The sequence below is a fragment of the Medicago sativa genome, chromosome 5, assembly GCF_051527215.1.
Source record: "Medicago sativa cultivar Bolivia chromosome 5, Bolivia_mono, whole genome shotgun sequence".
Taxonomy (NCBI): Eukaryota; Viridiplantae; Streptophyta; class Magnoliopsida; order Fabales; family Fabaceae; genus Medicago; species Medicago sativa.
In genome coordinates, this window is record NC_140753.1 from 25114718 (window position 1) to 25134048 (window position 19331).

The 19331-nt window shown below is 30.2% G+C and overlaps 1 protein-coding gene across 2 annotated transcripts; it reads left to right on the top strand.

Moving 5' to 3' along the window:
- Positions 1-10507: 10507 nt before the first annotated feature.
- On the top strand, positions 10508-14805 carry LOC146921281 (uncharacterized). 2 transcript variants are annotated; one of them, XM_085714710.1, is made up of 10 exons: positions 10508-10597; positions 10736-10993; positions 11726-11806; positions 11974-12327; positions 12459-12591; positions 12852-13014; positions 13127-13255; positions 13467-13661; positions 14410-14532; positions 14619-14805. In XM_085714710.1, exons 2-10 carry the CDS (start codon positions 10810-10812, stop codon positions 14724-14726), a joined length of 1470 nt encoding a protein of 489 aa, XP_085570836.1. In that variant the 5' UTR covers positions 10508-10597; positions 10736-10809; the 3' UTR covers positions 14727-14805. The 2 variants fall into 2 exon arrangements, with proteins under 2 accessions (XP_085570836.1, XP_085570835.1); XM_085714709.1 differs by lacking the exon at positions 10508-10597 and having other exon boundaries at positions 10660-10993.
- Positions 14806-19331: the final 4526 nt, after the last annotated feature.

The window sequence follows — 19331 nt, forward strand, 5'->3', positions numbered from 1 at the left end:
TATCTACATTTTAGATTTGACACAGACACACTTTGAATATCACAAGTGGAAAAAAAAATCTTTAAAGTTAATAATAAAATAGTTTAAGGTTATAGACAAAACAAGAGTTAATTTTCATATAACTTTGAAAACAATAGTATGATTTTTTTTATAGAAGCGACAATTAAAATGAACAAATGTTATGTTTGGATATTTTAAAATGAGCGGAACTAAGCGAAAAAAAATAGAGTAGAGTAGAACGAAGCGGAATGAGATAGAGTATTTCATTGTTTGAATATATTTATTCTTGTTTCAACTTTTTTTATTCTCCTCAAACTTTATAACTATTTTTTATTCTATTTTTACCCTAATTATAAAAACAATAATTAAAAATATTATCTTTAAAAACACTATTATACATATTGAAAAATTCACATAAATTACATTACAGAAAAAAAAACATATAATGTCAAATTAAAACTTAATTAAAATAAGGGACATTTATTTAGCAGAAATTATTATTATCATAAATTAAAAATCGGTCTTGTTAACCTGTGCTCCGAAACACTAGTTAAGAAATCCAAAAGTAGAATTTTAGTTTTGAAAATATATAAATTGTAACTTTTGATTAAATAGTAATTACATAACTTTTTAATAAATACTTATCCATTTGATTACTTAACCAACGTCCTTGAACACTATTTAGCATTCTCCACTAAAAATCAAAACTAACGTAGTCACTCACATACAAAAAAGCTACTACGTACCACTACAAGATTCAGATAGTGGAAACACAGTTTATACAAGAGTTCTAACAAATCCCATTAATGGACTAGAAATAGGAAATTGGAGAAGGTGGGTATATATGATACAAATTAAAAGTTGAATCCACTTGTGTTAGTTTGATGATATTTAATGAGGATTTTGGAGTATACTCCTATCAAGATTTCATATTCAATTTTCATCTATGCCAATTTTGGTGGACTGTTTTGTCTTTTAAAAAAAAGTAAAGAGTAAAAGTTGATAATTTTGAAGTAAATTAAAAGAACTAACAATGGAGAAATAGAAGCACGGGGTTGTAAAAGTGGAAGTCGCAATGCAAAGATGTCACTGCCACAGAATTCTAGTGCAATTTTGGTCCATTAAAATGTAAACCATTTTTTTTTTTTTTTGAGGAATTGTTGAATAGTGCCTAAAATGACACCTAATTCTAAAATAAGGCCAAAATGACACCTAATTCTAAAATAAGGCCAAAATGACACCATAATTTCAAACTAAAATATAATAAGAAACTGTATTTCAAAAGAAAACCAAAATATGGTCACTTTCCACGTTAAAGACCCAACATTGTTATTCAAATTTTGATCTAAAATATAAATGACTTGTTTGAAATTATAAATGAAGTTAAAAAATTGTGATACAATTTTGGTATAGTTGAAAGTTCCTTCACGATTCTGGTCGGGCAGACTATCAAAACAAGTATTGGGTTTTTGGTAGAAATGGACCACATTGATGTTGTGGTCATCTAATTACTTAGACATGGAGGTGAAGAATTTCAGACAACACAAGGACAAGGTGCAGAGAGGGAAAGCTACCTTAATGGATTAGGTTCATTTTAGTAATAAGTAGTCATAATAGTCTCTTAATGTATTAAAATTTCGAAATAGTTTTTGATTATGCACTTCGTTAGTCAAAATAGTCACTGACGTTAAAATAGTCACTCAATGCTGACACTAACTCTTTTTATATAGAAGCAATTTCATGTTGGTGAGTTCGACGGTAGCAACAACGAGTCAATGTTACATGATCGTAAAAGAGAGAGACACCACATCCTCGTTTACTCATACTTAAAATTGAACAATCTTCCGCTAAAATGTGATTTTCCACCTCATATAACAAAAGTCAACATAAGATTCAGCTCTCGCTCCCCCATCAAGCTAAACAATGACTCTTATACCATTTGTTCAGGAGTTTAAGAGAACGCTAAAAGCAACAACAAATCAATGCTGCAAGATCATAAGTGAGGGAGACGTCACATGTCCATTCAAAACCTAAAGAGCTTCCTTAAAAAAAAAACTATAAATTATAGGGTTAATTATGTTTCTAGTCCCTATAAAATAGCGACCTTGTAAGTTTAGTCCCTACTTAATTTTAATAGCATTTTTAGTCCCTAATTTTGTTTTTCTGCATTGAGTATTAGTCCCTACTCAATTCAAATTTGTTTAATTTATGCTTAAACTCTTAAATTTTTGAACAATTTTTTGCAGACATGTTTAGAACATTACTAAAAGTTCGTCCGCAAAAAATTATCGCAAAATTTGATTTCTACATCCAGATTTTATTACCTTTTATCTTTAACTTTTGTCGTTTTAAAAAATTCATATTTAATTCATTTCATGTCAGAAAATTCTAAATTTTAGTACACGAACCTTTCATAGTGTTCTAATCTTGTCTCAAAAAAATCGTTCAAAAATTTAAGAGTTTAAGGATAATTAATCAAACTTTGTTTTAGCAGGGACTAAAATTATAAGTAAATTTTTTTTTATAAGGACTAAAAATGCTATTAAAATTAAGTAGGGACTAAAATTACAAGGTCGCTATTTTATAGGGACTAGAAACATAATTAACCCTAAATTATAAACTAATTTATTGGCCTTGTCAAATGACCTTTAGGTTTTGTTTGGAAGTTTGAAGGGGAGGGAGGGAAGGGGAAAACTTTGGATGGTTGAAAATATAAGGGAAAATGATAAAATCTTTCATATTTTTTGAAAGAGTAATTTTTTAGAGAATGATAAATTAATGTTTATGATTAATATATTTTTAATTTTAAGAATATTATAACTATATAGATTAAATTTGAAGAATTCACGTAAACCCTCCAAAAAAAAACCCCAAACCCCTCTTCTAATACAATTTATGAGTTTCTTCAAATGATGGAGATTTTGTATTATGAAGAAAAATGAACCCCAAAACATTCTCCTCAATGTCATCTATTTCTTCTACTTGCTCCTTCCTTTTTTTTTTCCTTTTCCAAATCCCTCATTTCCTTCCCCTCCAAACTCGCAAACAAAACCTTAAAGTCCGATGACATTTTGTTGGACATGTCAAATACTCCATTCGGTCACATTTATAAGTAAAAAACAACTTTTTAGGTACAATAATTAATTTATTTGATTTCAGGGGCGGATGGTAGTATATAAGGGAGGGGTAGCCCTTGCTACCCCAAAAAAAAATATTTTTTTTGAGGGAGTAGGCATATTTTTATATTTAGCTACCCCTAATAATATATATTTAGCTACCCCAAGTTTAATTTTAAGTGAAATAATTTTTTCTATCTTTATTTAGCTTCCGGTCGAACTTCAAATTATTTGATAAAGGTATATTTTTATATTTAGCTACCCCTAATAATATATATTTAGCTACCCCAAGTATAATTTTAAGTGAAATAGTTTTTTCTATCTTTATTTAGCTTCCGGTCGAACTTCAAATTATTTGATAATGTCGTATAGGAACCAAAAGATTAACACCCAAAAGAGATAAGTAATAGTTATCGTGAATTTTTGTTGCCTACTGGGTTAGTTTAGTTTTAAAAAAAATCTTTATATGTGGTCACCTCATAGAATTATTGCTAGCTTCGCCGCTGTTTGATTTATAAATATGACTGAATACATTAATTATTCAATGCATCTAAAAAGTCATTTTTACTTATAAATGTGATAGGAGGGAGTAGATCTTTAAAGTTCGGTAACATTCCTAATGAGAAACTATAAGAAAACTAAACAAATATCGGTTCGGTAACATTCACACCATCTTAATAGAAATATCTTTAGTGGAATTTTATAAATAAATAAAAATGAACAATTCCATTAACGTTGTGAAAGTGATCACATTAACAGTTTTGTCTTTTGTATAACAATTTCCCTATAGCATTCCTAGAGTATATATCTAAGGAAAACAATGTCCTTGTTACAATGAACTATCTCAATCTGAAACAGCAGTTACTACTACATCTTACAGTTCCCTCTTTATGGGAAAATTGGCATTGTCAATTTCATTCATACTCACTCGAGATTAAGTTAAATATTACAGTTAAAACTCTATAAATTAATAATGTCAGGACCGGAGAAATTTATTAATTTAGAGAGTTATTAATTTATCGATAAATTAATAATTATTAATTTAAAGAGTTTTTAAGTAATTATACTGTACATACCAAACAAAAAGGCAAATTAGTCTATGCCTCTTAGAATTATGTTGCAGCGAACCTTGGGACTCAACGTAAATTAGTAACTACTGTGTTCATATGCATTGGAAATCAATAATGATTTTTGAAGTACAGTAAATGTAAACAAGAGGAACAAATGTGTTCAATGTATTCTTAATATTTTTTTTTCAGTTTCTATGAATTATTAATTTATGATTTTCTTGGGACCGAAAATTATAAAGGGATCTCCCGAAAAATTATTATCTTATTATTTTATCGAGTTTTTCAATTTTTTACATTGGCCCAAGTCGGGACCAGACAAATTTATTATTTTAGAGAGTTTATTAATTTACCGAGTATTAAATTAAAGAGTTTCTACTGTACTTGGTCCCCATCTTGATTAGGTAAAAGTACATAAGGACATTTTTTTAGGAAATTCACTTGTCCCCAATTTGATATAAATACCCTAGACAAAGGTGTGAAATCTACGTTCACAGTGTTTTTGTACAAAAATAAGTTGCTAATTTCTGTCTTTTTGTGAAACTAATTTCTTTCTACACAACCTTTTTTTTTCTCTCTTGCAGTTGTACCAGCTGCTCACTACCCTATTGACTCATGTAACTTATACAAGTTATACACTCGTAAGTATTGGTAATATCTATAACAACTAATAACTTCCCCTAAGCTATGAAATTATTTATACATATATTTTATATTTTATACATTTGTTTTTATCAAAATCTTAGATTTATATCATAATTTTAAGATGTTACATTAGTTAGGATAAGTCTTTTTTTTTTTTGTCAAGTAGCTTAGTGGTTAGAGCTCACACATTTTAAATGTGAAGAAGTGGGTTATTCAGGGTTTCGAACCCCAACCCATATAACATATAATATGCAATATCCCTACAAACTGAGCTAAGCTCACAGGGATAGTTGTGATAAGTCCTATACGTTTACAAGTATATTTTTGAGAATACTTTTATAAAGATAAACTTAGGGTAATTTTAATTCTATAATAAACGTTTTGTTAAAAAGTAAATTAGCTTTTATTAAAATGAAAATTTTAAACAAAATTAACTGAATTTCTAGAAGAAAAAAAAATTGATTGGAGACCATTAAATTTTATTATAAGGCTAAGTTTACCTTAGCTCAATTTTTTATTTTTATTTTATTTTATGATAAATGTAATTTGCCTAAAGTTTAAGGAACAACGCGTGCAAAAGAAGACATGAATAGGAAGGAGGGTCATCTAAGGTGGTCCAAAAAAGCTACCAAAGCAGCTTAGACAAAACATAAAACATTGATGCAAGAATTAGCCTCACCATAAATACGATTGATATGAATTGTCAAGATTAATCATTGATCAAATTGACAATCTAAACCATATTAGGCTGGATGGAGGCCATTAGCCATTCTTGATGGTGGTAAGTAGAAACGGTTGTGTTTTACTACTTAAAAGTACTTGAAGAGATTAAGTTAAATATTACCAGTTAGAATTATCCGAACATATTTAAATTCCCCTAAATTATAATGTCATTAATTTAAATTTTGGAGTTACTTAAAATGTACTTGAAGGTCTTAAAGAATATTTGGTGCACTCGTTAGCAAAACCTTTAAAGGAAAATTATCATGTTAGTAAATCACAATTAATCATGTGTATGACTTTGAAAATGATAGACAAATAATTTTAATGATATGATGATTATGATTAATTCACAATGTAAAAACTCTTTTGATTGACATTGTATACGAATTAAATCATTTTAAGTTATCATGTAAAATAAATATTTCTAAAGTATAGAGTTTAGAAAATTAGTGTATTTTTGGTGTAAACCGGGTATTCTCCGCAATCAACTGCGAAGATTAATCCATCGAACATTGTGGGACCCAAATGGACGGCAAACTCTCCCTAAGAGTTTTAACGCTGGATGCCCAAAGCTTGATTCAAACCCAATACCTTGGCTAATTTAGAAGAGACTCGTGTTATCTCATCTAAACGCTCTTGGGTATAAACTATATTTTCATAAATTAGAAGAGACTCGTGTTATCTCATTTAAGCGCTATTGGGTATAAACTATATTTTCATAAATTAGTGTATGATATGCTATAAACTATATTTTCATAAATTCTAAAAAAAAAAAAAAACTTGCAAAAACATACAAAGAGCTGATGATATTTTTCCTCATTAAATTTTTAGGATATTTAGGAAAAATCATAAAGTGTGTCCTGATCATGTACTCTATCAAACACATCCCTAACTATATCAATATTTCAAAATAGTTTATGTATTTGTCAAACATACCTCTATCAACATCAATTTGATGACCCTCTTAACAACATTCATGTGACGAGTTAAGTGAACAAATGAGTAGTTTGTGACTTTGTGAGTCACTCTCAAAAATGTCATAAACTCTATCAATATTCAAAAGGAGTCTCTCATTCGGTCAAACATTACTCATAATGGGTATTCAAGAAATGATTCATCATAAATGTATATTTTCTGATTTTTTTATGGTGCAGTCAATTAATTGTGTAAAATTTATGCTTATTCTTTTAGAACCATTTAGATAATTGTAATTATTTTGGGTGAATGCAGTTTTTCCTAATGAAGCTGAAAGTAACTGAACATGCACCTGTTGTGAGTGTATCCGATGCAACTAGAAAAGAAGAAAAAGCAAAGACATAAAATAATGCTCAAATTTGAAGGGTCATTTGTTGAACTTAGAATGCTAAGATTTTGTGTCACTCTGATGAGTTATATTTTGCTAATGTTTATGTTTGTATTTGAGTTGTATGTCGTGATGATAGTAAGACAACCTTGATCAAGGCATAACATGTCATTGATTTAGTCCACTAAAGGTCACCCATAAGCTAAAGGCATAACATGTCATTTTTATTTAAAATAATAATAAAAAAAAAAGTAGAGATCATCCATAAGCGAAAGACATGACATATCATTTACATCCAAAATAACATAAAAAAAAGCTTAATATATCATTTGGTCCCTTAACTTATTTTTGGTTTTCACTTTGGTCCCTTAACTATAAAGTGTCTCAATTTGGTCTCATAAATCTTCTACCGTTTACTATTTTGGTCCTCTCCGTTAGTTTTTTAATGTGTAACATTTCTGATATAATTTCAACCATTCGATTGCAGGTCCATTATATACAATAGTGAACCATCACCACATAATTTTTTTCCCTCTCTTCATCTTCTTCCTTCCACCACTTCTTCATGTTCATACAATTGGAACATAGTTTTTTACTCATGGATGATTTTGAAAGTGGCTTATAAAGTTAGGAACTAATTTGGTCATTTAATATGATGATGGTCGAAGACTATTTTAAAAATCAAGAGAGCCGGAGACATTTTTAAGAGTGTCTCTTGAGGCAAAAATTGATTTTCTAAAATTGATTTTAACTAAACGTAACTTTTTTTTTAGTGTATACATTTATGAAAAAACTAAGTTGAATAAGAAATTTGAGTGTTAACATCAATTTTGTAATAAAAAAGTTTCAATTTCTAACTTCAAATGAAATCAATTTTAAATCAATTATACTAAAAAACAATCAAACATGTTGAAATCAATTCTACACTTTCAGAATCAATTTGATCCCTTTAAAAATGAAATCAAACATAATTTACTACATTTATCCAAGTTAGATTTGAGAAGAAAGCACATCAAGAAAGAAAACTATCAACCATAAGTGAAATTTGAATTCCGTCTCATTAGCCAATTAACAAAGTTAGAGAAATTTACTCAACTAAGAAAAACAAAACAAAAACTCATTCACTTGAAACAAATCTAGAAATCTGATTCACATATCCAATACCTATCATTAAAACCACAGGCACAGCTTTATAGGACCCACGATGTTAATTATTTCTCAAAAAATATAGTACTATACAAACATCATATGAATGTAGCAAATGTCAATGTCATGGTGCACAGAGTTTTTGTTCATTCATTCATTCATTCAAACTCACAATTGTATTGGCTACACTACACATGTTATACGGACAGACTTTATCTAATATTTACTTCGTTCAAGTTACTTTCGAAATTCAGTGTATTTTGTTGTTAGTTTTACATCGCTTAAATTTTTGAGTTGTTGAATGTATAAATATGTTTGAATACATTTATCCTTTGAGCTAGTTTGTGAAATGAAATTCAAGACCATTTTACATGGTATTAGAGTTGGGGAAGGGATTGTAATGTGAGAATTAGACTCAGACCCATGTTAAGTGTGAGGGTGGGTGGCTCAGGTTTCCAGGCTTATGGTTTGAATATCCTCATCCTTTAAGAGTTACGATCACAAATCACAGAAGAGAAAAACATACAAGACCTATGAAGTCCGGATACGGGTACGATACGATATGGGTACGTGGATACGCGAATTTTTCATAATTTAGGATATGATACGGCTAAGATACGTTAACAGAAATTTTATATTTTTTTGAGGGAGAAATTTTATATTAAAACTTATATGTATGTAAAATAAATGAAGAAAATAAACATTAATTAAAAGAACTCAACACAAATTTTATCTAATGTTGATTAGCTGAATCACCCCTCCCTCGTTACCTTCATCCACAAAAAGTATAATTTTAAGTGGTTCATCGAGAAACAATTTTAGGGATATATTTAAAATTGAATCATATACATCTCTACTAAATGTTTACAACATTATCTCACTTTTTTACTCTTAATCTTTTTTTAGGATACATATTTGTGAAGTATCTTATAAGTATTCTTATGTATCTGTATTGTATAAGTATTCGTTAATTTCGATACTTCGTGGGTGCGTATCTGAGAGCATTTGTGGAGTATATCTGATACGGATACGTCTCTGTTTTAAAATATCCAAGCTTCATAATACAAGACTTATCTCACGTGTGCATCGTTATGATAGTTTACGGGTACATAGATAAAGATACCTATAACTTTACATGAGTGCGTGAAACGACGAAGATAAACTCCAAAACATCACAGTATTTTCCAACAACAACGTAGAAAATATGAAAATACAAGTTGGTCCACAATTTCTGCAATCTGTGCCACTATTTTTATTTCACACGTTTGTCGAATAGTCTTTTGCCACGTGGAGTTGATTAGTGGGACCTGTTTGGATGCCTTATATTGCTGCCAACTATGTCTATCTATGACAACTGCCGTCACTGTTTGACAATGTTTTTTGTGTTCATGGTTTTTCCTCCTATAAATCAAAATTTTGACTTTATTTTTTTCTTTATGTCTTTTTTTCGGAGAGGAATTTTATTTGATTGATGTCTCATTTTTCATCTCTGAGACAAATTAAATATGAAATTCAATGTATTTCCTGAAGAAAAAAAATCTGATAAAAAATAAGTAGAGATAACTTTTAGTCTCTGATCTTAAAAAGGTAAAGATTAAATTGTTTTGATTTATTTTTCTTATAATTTAAAAATAACTTATTTTTTTCAATAATTTGACGAAACGTTGCAGTTAAAAAAAATAAAAATAGATGCCGTAGTTTTGTTTTTATTAAATTTTAGTGTTTTTTGTTTTTTAATATCAAAATAAGTCTTACATTCATTACATTTTTATAAAGTTTTAGTGTTTTTTTTTAGGGATAAAGTTTTAGTGTTATTAATTCTTTCATGAATGTCATTTTAAGATCAAATTGTTGAAACATTCGTAACATGATCTAATTGATTTAGTCAATTACCGAAAAATAAACTAATAAATAAATAAAAATTAGTTGAACCAACTATACTTCAATATTCTCATAAATAAAAAAACTATACTTCCATACAATGTAACCAACACACTAACGAGAATTCGAACATAACAAATCAAAATTTAAATTTAAAATGTAAAATGAGAAAATTAAAATTGTTAGTGTAACAAACTCATAATTTGTTATAATCTTTAATTTATAAATTAATGTTGATATTATTTACTTTACACTCTAAATTGACCAACTCGGTTTAGAGGAGCCGGATCGAGAAACAATCAATACCAACAATCAGTGTCATTAGAATATGTCATCATAGAAAAACAACATATAATATAATATAACTAACCCTAGAAGGAGAAATTCTAATATGGTCATATGATCAAATAAAAAGTGTTTGGTCACACACACATAAAGAAATATTTTTTTAATAATAAAGAGGAAATTGATAAAAAAAAATGATTAAATATTTTAAGGACCATCTTTTTATGTGTGTGCAAACACTATTGATTTAGTCTTGTGATCATGTAAGAATACCTCCCCAGAAGTTGGCAAATTCCAGTGCATCACATTAAAACGCACGGTTTGGTAAGATATTAAATATCTCTTGCATCTTATACTTATATATTTATTAATTTGATTATGGGGACAAGATAGTTGGAGTCTTTTTTGTAACTTCAACAAATAAATAAAAGGTGGCTTCAACTTTCACAACCTCTCTTATATTAATATATCTTTTTATTTATTTTTTCCTTTTGTCTATTCTATTATATTCACTTCCAAGCTTCTCTTCTATTCTTTCTTTCTTTCATATCATTGTTTCTATGTGACAGAACTTTCTTGTATGATATTGTTGTTGGAGAAGGATCTGAAACATCAAAGGTAACATATAGATTGATATATAAACATGGGAGCATGTGTGTCAACTCAACAAGGTTGTGTTGGAGGAATGTTTAAGAAGAAAAACAGAAAAAGGAAAAGAATAATTGGATTCAAGAGAAGAGTTTCTTCTCAGTTTTCATCATTGGATAATAGCAAAGTTGATTTGCCAAGTTTGCCTCAACATTCTTTTACCAACCCAACTTTCCAAGGTTCATGTTATTCTTTGTTTTTTTGTTTTTTTTATTGACTTGCATTTTTTCACAGAAATTATTTTGTACTTTAAGTTTATAGAGCTGGTTTTGTTTTTGTGTTTTTCAAATTGAATTTGGTATTTTAAGTGCATGTTTGGATTGTCATAGGTGAATATCACCGCTATTTTGACAAAAGTTACATTTTATAGTTTCTACATAATCTTAGTATCACCGTGATTTTGTCAAACTTACAGCGAATACAAACATGCATTAAGAGGTTCTTTTATTTATTGAGTTTTTTTTTTTATTTTTTTCAATTGTTTCGATGTTTTTGGTGTAGTTGAAAGTTTAGACTTTAGGAGAATATTGTAGTTGAAGTTTGTTTGTTACTTTGTGGAAATTTTGACTAAAGTAAAATTAAAGTTGAGCAATTACTTTAGGAAGATATAAAAAAGATGTTAATGATTGGTGCAAATTACATTTTTTTTCTTTTTCCCTTTTCTCTTAGCATTGTCAATATTGTGTTTGAGTTTTAAGCACGGTAGGCCAAATTTTAGGCCTAAGAGTCAAAAATGAGGTAGTGGTAATAATAATATTAAATTGTTATGTTGATATCTATCACTATTGACCACTTAATGTAATATTTTAAGTTTTTTGGCCATGTGAATCTGTTTCATCATTTAATGCATAATTTATTTTTCATCATATCTTAGTTGAATTTTGTATGACATTTTAAATTTGTGTTTGCAGGAAGCATTGAAGAGGCATGGTTTGATTCAGTTACTGTATTTGATTCTGACTGTGATGATGATTACCAGAGTGTTCCTGATGGTATGATTTTGATTATTTTTCTTACAATAAACTAAGAGTTTAATTTTGATACATTGCCGGTTTAAAACCGTCAATGAAATTACACGCTTTTTAATGATCTGATAGTTATGATTGATTGACCGGCATATACATAAACTAAATCGTTAAAATACAATTAATATCTGCAGATGTTGTATCTCTGAATGGAATTGAAGTTGGATCTGTATCAAGTCTTCCACATTCAAGAGATACCAATCAATCGCAGAAACCGAATATCTCTGAGGCTGCTAGAAGTTCAGATGTTCAACATGTCGGTGTAGATGGAAATATGATTGAAGTAAATGAACCTGTGTTCCTTGACGATATTTCCTCTGTCGATGCGAGTTCAAATAAGGACGAAGGAATTTTGGATAATTGTGGCATTATTCCAAACAATTGTTTGCCATGTCTTGCATCTACCATTCCTTCTCTTGAAAAAAGAAGATCATGTTCAAGTCCTCCTAATTCAAAGAAGAAGGCTCCTCCGAAACTTTCTAGTCGATGTGAGTTCGAATTCTTGACACAGCAGTCTTGCGTAGAATCGTTGTTTTTTAGGAGTCTGCATCTTGTGTTGCAGTTGTGTGTAAACGTAAATATTCTAATTCTTCTTTTTGCTTCATTTAATGTTTTTTAGTTTCTTCGAAGACACTACAAAGACCAATTGCAGGTTCTCAAGTACCCTTTTGTCCAATTGACAAGAAAATGCTTGATTGTTGGTCACACATTGAGCCAGGAACTTTCAAAGTACGAGGCGTAACTTATTTCAAGTAAGATTTAGATTCTGTCAGTAATTTGTTTTTTTACGAGTAGAAATTGAACTCGGTGTCTCAGTTTACAACACTCACATACAATGTGCACCGACCACTCACACCAAACCCCGGTGGTTGTCTGTAACTTGTTTAAGAATGCATACATGTGCGCAAATAAATGCATAAACAGTTTAAGCCACATGATCATAAACATATGCTTTGAAGGCATACACATTCATAGAAAATAGTGTTGACGTAGCTGTTTTTCATTATGACAGGGACAGGAAGAAGGAATTTGCTCCTAACTATTCTGCATATTATCCATTTGGAGTTGATGTTTTCTTATCTCCGCGAAAAGTGGACCATATCGCTCGGTTTGTTGAACTTCCTACTGTTAGTTCCTCTGCCAAATTTCCACCAATTCTTGTTGTAAATGTTCAGGTACTCTTACTTTGCTTAAACTTAGTTACACACTTTTTAGTCTTTTTCCAAAAAAGTTATATGAACATATTGTTGCTGCATATTCTCAGACTCTTTGTTTTGTGGATTTCAGATTCCGCTGTACCCTACAACGCTTTTCCAAGGTGAAATTGATGGAGAAGGAGCGAGTTTTGTCTTGTATTTTAAGCTTTCGGAAAGTTACGCGAAGGAACTTCCTCAACATTTTCAAGAAAACATCAGAGTAAGTAGGATTCTTCATGTCTCAATTTAGTGCTTGATTTTATCGATATATCTGGCTAAAAATGCTATTGTTCTGTTTCTTTCAGTCAATAAGTTCTTTAAGATTATTTCTTACAATGTTGTCATTAAACAAAAATTTGTGAAATTAATAGATACATGTCACCAACTTATGTGTTGCTAATGAAATAAAATCTGTCCATGTCGTTTGACAGAAGTTGATGGATGATGAAGTTGAAAAGGTAAAGGGCTTTCCAGTCGATACGATTGCACCGTTTCGAGAACGATTGAAAATACTAGGCCGTGTTGGCAATATAGAAGACCTTCATTTGAGTGCGGCTGAAAGGAAGCTTATGCAGGCTTACAATGAGAAACCTGTTCTTTCACGTCCCCAACACGAGTTTTATTCTGTATGTCTCCTTCACTAATTGTAAATTTCTAATGTTTTCTACTTCCTTCAATCATTTTGAAAGTCTGTTTTTCCCTTAGTGAAATATGAATGTGAAGTTCAACACATGCATATGGATTTTACATTAATGATCCCATCCATATTCATGCAATTATGTGGTTAGTTTAGTGCTTTCTTTAATGTTAAGAGTTAATGTAGAATTACTTCTCAAGTGGATGTCAAACTGAGAAAGACAAGAAAATTTATATCACTAACCCTGTCTAAAATAATATCTTAATTAAGTGCTTATGTATATGCTATTTTTATAACAATAATAAAATAAAGTCAAACTTTTTTCATATAAGTCATAAGCTATTTTTGTAAGGTATACTATAGAGCTTATAGAATTAAGTTGATAACAGCTTATGAACATGTCATAAGTTGTTACCATAAGCTCTATCAGCAGAATCACAAGCTGGTAAATCAGTAGTAGATAAGCTCAAATAAGCGAATTCAAGCTGACCCTAAATTAAATGACAGACTTTCAAATAAAGTGAGTGAGAAACTTCAATTTTTCATGTGGGGCTCCTTCCACTTTTTGATAATTTTGTACAACTATTTGCTTACAGTTTTATGGATTAATTGTGGTACCTTTATCTTTGGCCCACTATTTAAAGTGGTGTCATTCCACTATAAAAGATCTAGTACTTTACTCTCTGACCTTTATTTCTAATAACCTAACTAACCAATATGTTTATTTATTTTTGCAGGGAGAAAATTACTTTGAGATTGATATAGATATGCATAGATTTGGTTATATCTCAAGAAAAGGGTTTGAAGCATTCATGGACAGATTAAAGATCTGCACTCTAGATATTGGTCTTACAATTCAGGCAAGTAGTTTTTATCTTATGAAAAAAATCAAATGCATTTTATTTTATGCTTCTACTAATTATTATCATATTAATATTTGATTCAGGGGAACAAAGTTGAGGAGCTGCCAGAGCAAGTGTTATGTTGTATTAGGTTAAATGGCATTGACCACTTGAATTACCACCAACTAGGGCTAACTCAAGATCCTCTCTAATAATATAATGGAAAATGCATTTGCATATCTTGGAATTAATTATTAATAATGGTAATTTCAAGATGAGTTTTCAATTCAATTCTATCTAGCTCTTTGTTACTATGAATTCTGATTTCGTGCCATCAGTGATTCCATGCATTAATTCAATCAACAATTCAAAGTTGATCCAACGACTATAAATTGCTGATTGCGTGAATGCAATATGAATGAATGTGTTAGTATAGGTTTCCAATATAACCCTATCTAGCTCTTTGTTACTATGAATTTGTATTTCATGCGATTTCATGCATTCACATAATTAGTAGTTCAAAGTTGATTCGACAACTCTGAGTTGTTCACTACATGAATGTATAGAATCTCTCGCATATCAAAAATCAAAAACGTGTCTAATGTCTAATATGTGTCAATGTCAAAATTGTCAAATGTGTCAAGTGTCATTGTCAAAATATTATAGGCAAAGACATCTTGTCATACACAATTATTGAAGCAACGTGCGTGTGATGATGGGATAGAAACTGTGTTTGTGTCTTGTGATAATGGCCAATGCCAGCCACAAGTCAAAGGAGGGGTCAAGTGGCACAAGAAAGGAAACATGGACCTACTACTCATTCATGTCTACTTAAATTTCAAAACCATATAGGGTCCATCCATATACTACATACTAAAGGAACTGTTTCATTATTTAAATGAAAAAATTTATTATTATTGGTAAAGAAACAAAGGTAAAGAGACATAAATTCAAACTAGTGAGCTCTGAAAACAATGTCCTTTTTTGTGTAATAAAAAAACAATGTCATATTCCTGTTTGTTTTTTCATGGAGGTGTACAATTTCTGCTAACAAATGAGTGTGGTGACATTTAGCATGGGAATGAACTCTTTTTTCCCATGATGGGAAAGTGTGCTTTACAACCATAGATTTAATATTATTTTAATTGGATGGTTGTGATGGAAGAAGTGGTAATTGTTGCAACTTGTTGTTGGACATTGGGTAACAAAAATTCTGGCCCCACCAATTAATTAAATAATAATAATTCAGCATTTTTTTTGACAAATAATAATTCAGCATTTGTTTGTTTTAAATTTTTTTTTTTTATGAATTCATGGGCCTTAGCATGAATTGAAGCCAAGCAAATAAATAATGGCTATTTTAATTCAGCATTTGTTTGTTTTAAATAAGTTTAATTTAATATTTGTTGATTTGTTTTTTTTTTTCATGCCAATTTTGGTTGATTTATTAAAGAATGGCTATTTTTTGTGCATTTTTTTTTTAAACATGAATTGAAGCCAAGCAAATAAATAAGAAAGAAGCTTATATCTCCCAGAAGTGTTCATCGCTTCTTCATTCTCAGATTCCTTTCGACTCCTTCTTCTTCATTCCACCTTTCTATTCCTTCTTCTTCATTCCACAAGCTTCATATGCAAAAGAGATGACAGATCCGTGTATAAATTACCCCCAATTTTTTCAAATTTCAATCAGAATTGACAAATTTCATGTTTTAAATGCTAAATCGTTTAAGAATCACTTAAAATCCATACCTTCAGTTGAAGAAACGAGATCGATGGATGAAGGTGTTTTGCTTGGTTCGAACAAACAACCTCTGTCAATGGAGATTAGGAGTGATTGGGGAAAGGTTTTTGATGAAAAAAGTCTCAGTAATGAAGAAGAAGAGAAGATAGATCAACAATGAAGAAGAGAAGTTGGTATACTTGAGATTTTCAGAAGCATAGTATTTTCAGAAGCATCCATCGTATTTTTGGATGTAGAAGAATAAAACGATGTTAAACAAAGAATATGATTTTCTGGTTGATAATAGCAATTGGGGGGTGTGGTCCAGAAAGAAGAAACATTATTAAAAAACTGATTTTAAATTTTTTGTTTTTTATTTTGGTTCAGGTTACCGACCCACAGGTGGCAGGGAAAAAGACACTTTCCCATGATGGGAAAAAAGAGTCCATTCCCACCCTAAACGCCACCATGAATACCACTTTACCAGATGAACGTGTGCATAGTTAGTAGTGATTGAAAGCAACTAATAATGGAATCATAGTGTAGTGTCACAGGTTTTGTATTCTGTGCAAAATCATAATCTTATTGGGAGATTCATTAGTTCTTTCCTTCTTAAGTAAGGCAAACTTTTCTGTTAATTATCTAAAAATAGATGATAATTTGTTTATTATATTATTATAAGATATACAAATACAAGCATGGTTTTCACTTTTCATTACAATATTTAATAATCTTATTGGGAGAGATTGATTTATCCTGTCCTTGAGTGATGCAAAATCATATTGTCAATTAAAATATATATATATATATATATATATATATATATATATATATATATGATTATTTTATTTATAAGATATACAAGCATGGTTTTCATTACAATATTTATTAGTTCTTTTTGACAATCACAATTGGCGCTTTGATTGAGATTTGGGCTATGAAAAATGGTAGGCTGGATTAAGGTAATCTATCGAATCTTGATAGATGAGTGAAGTTGGCAAAGAGAAAAGGGTTATCGCTTGATTAGTGATGATATAATTATAGCCGTTGTGGATGCTGCTCTTAAAGGAGGCAACAATATTATGAATCTCACATTGAATAAATTAAAAAACTTGATGTATAGTTCTACCTAATGGTCTGGTTTTTAAATTGAACCATCTACCTAATGAACTATAGAATATTGATAGATGAGTGAGTCGACAAATAAAAAAGGGCTATCATTGGATTAGTGTCGACATCGTTACAGTCGTTGTGAATCCCGCTCTAAAAAAGGAGGCAACAATATTATGAATCTCTCATTGATTGAGTAAATAAAAACACTCGATGTATAGTCCTGCCTAATGGACTAGTCTCATAAATTGGACCATCAACGTGGTCGTAACCATGAGTTTTGTACATAAAGGGGTGATGGATTTATAACCATACTCATAAATAAGGCAGAGAGGTTCACAAGGTTAATAGAAAGATAAAGTATTTGAAGATTTTGAAGGTAAGACCCTTCAATCAAAATATTGGAAATGTTAAACATTATTAAAGAGCCGAATGAGTTGACCTATATATTGATTTTGGTATTTGTCCTAACAAGGTATTGCCACAAAGGTTAAAGAAAGCAGATTCTCCAAACCAAAAATCAATACCACTTTTAAGTTTGTTGTTTTGATAATGAAACTATTTGAAGAGAAATTAGGTAGCTAAGGTCATAGACTCTTAAGAAGCCCAGAGAAGGCATTTCACAAGAACTTGAGGGAAATATGATGATTCCTCGTGGGGCTGGTATCCATATACAAAACCGAAATAGCAGATATATAATTGGTATTGGTCTCTCAAGTTTGAGTGAAGAGTCTTATATTGAATGGAAATGTGAACGTTGAGAAACATATATAAGATATGTGATCATATGTCCAATGATTTAAAATTTTGGATGAAAACGTAGTGTTCAAGTCGATATTTAAGTACCCAGTAGTGGTATTAGAGTTGATAGTTTGACCTAGATTGCTGTTAGTGTACTCAATCTCAGTAACCCTAGTTAAAGTTGATCATTGAAATCAAGAATTGGACTAAGACTGCACAAAATAAAGAGCATCACATTATGGAAATATTATCTAATCAGGACTCTTCTGTTCTCTATCTTTCTCATGCTTCATGGTTTTCAATAATATTTGACAGACCATAGAGGTCCTTAAATTCTCCATCACAGATGTATGACACATTAGAGCAATATCATGGACATCCACCAATGCCACCAAATATGTCAATCACCCATGTTATTGAGGTGTTGAGCCTTATTAGTTAGCATTGGTATTATTTGTAGAAGCTGCTCTATGTTGCTCCACCCAAATGAAGGTGGCTTTACTTATTTTATTCAATGTTACCTTGCAATTGAAAAGGCTCTTAAGAATGTTGGCTAGCTCAGACTTCATTTTCACAAATACTCCAAACTTCAAGGGTAAGAAAGAACAACATAATATTGCATTTAAATGTAAACAGTAAATAGACAAATATCAGAGAAGTTTTAGATCTGCAAAATTACAAAAGCAATCAAAGGTTGACGAATTATCCATGGTGAATTGGTGATGACCGTAGCAATGAAATGGTGGATGTTTAGTTGTTTTTGCTTTTTTGGCCGATTCATTAAAAAAAAAAAATCAAACCGTGATGAGGCAAAAATAATCAAGCGCGTGAACTACTCCCTCCGGTCTCAAATGAAAGAAACTTTTCAATTTTTTGGTTCATTCAATAAATGATGTATGTTGTCTATAATAAAGACCACATACATCATTTATTGAATGAATCTAAGTGAAAAATTTCTTACATTTGAGACCGGATGGAGTACCTCAGAAAACCATTTATTTAATCTCAGCCATACAATTTTAATCCAAAAGCTAATAAGCATTCCACCATTCTCATATATAAATTACATTCTCGTATGATATGTCTTGCGGGACATATATATATTACATTTTATTTTTGAAAGCATTATAATTATTCACCGATTCTTAACCAAAAAAAAAATTATTCTCCGATTTGAAATATTTTAGAAATATTGAATGGTGTTTCATTTTCAATCTCAATAAAAAAACATCTCTCTATATACATA

What these genes read in the sequence shown, in the direction of transcription:
- LOC146921281 (XM_085714710.1), top strand. Translation starts at nt 10,810, where the DNA reads ATGGGAGCATGTGTGTCAACTCAACAAGGTTGTGTTGGAGGAATGTTT. An exon ending in TACCAACCCAACTTTCCAAG is followed by an intron (nt 10,994 to 11,725) that starts GTTCATGTTATT and finishes TTGTGTTTGCAG; the next exon opens with GAAGCATTGAAGAGGCATGG. An exon ending in TTACCAGAGTGTTCCTGATG is followed by an intron (nt 11,807 to 11,973) that starts GTATGATTTTGA and finishes TAATATCTGCAG; the next exon opens with ATGTTGTATCTCTGAATGGA.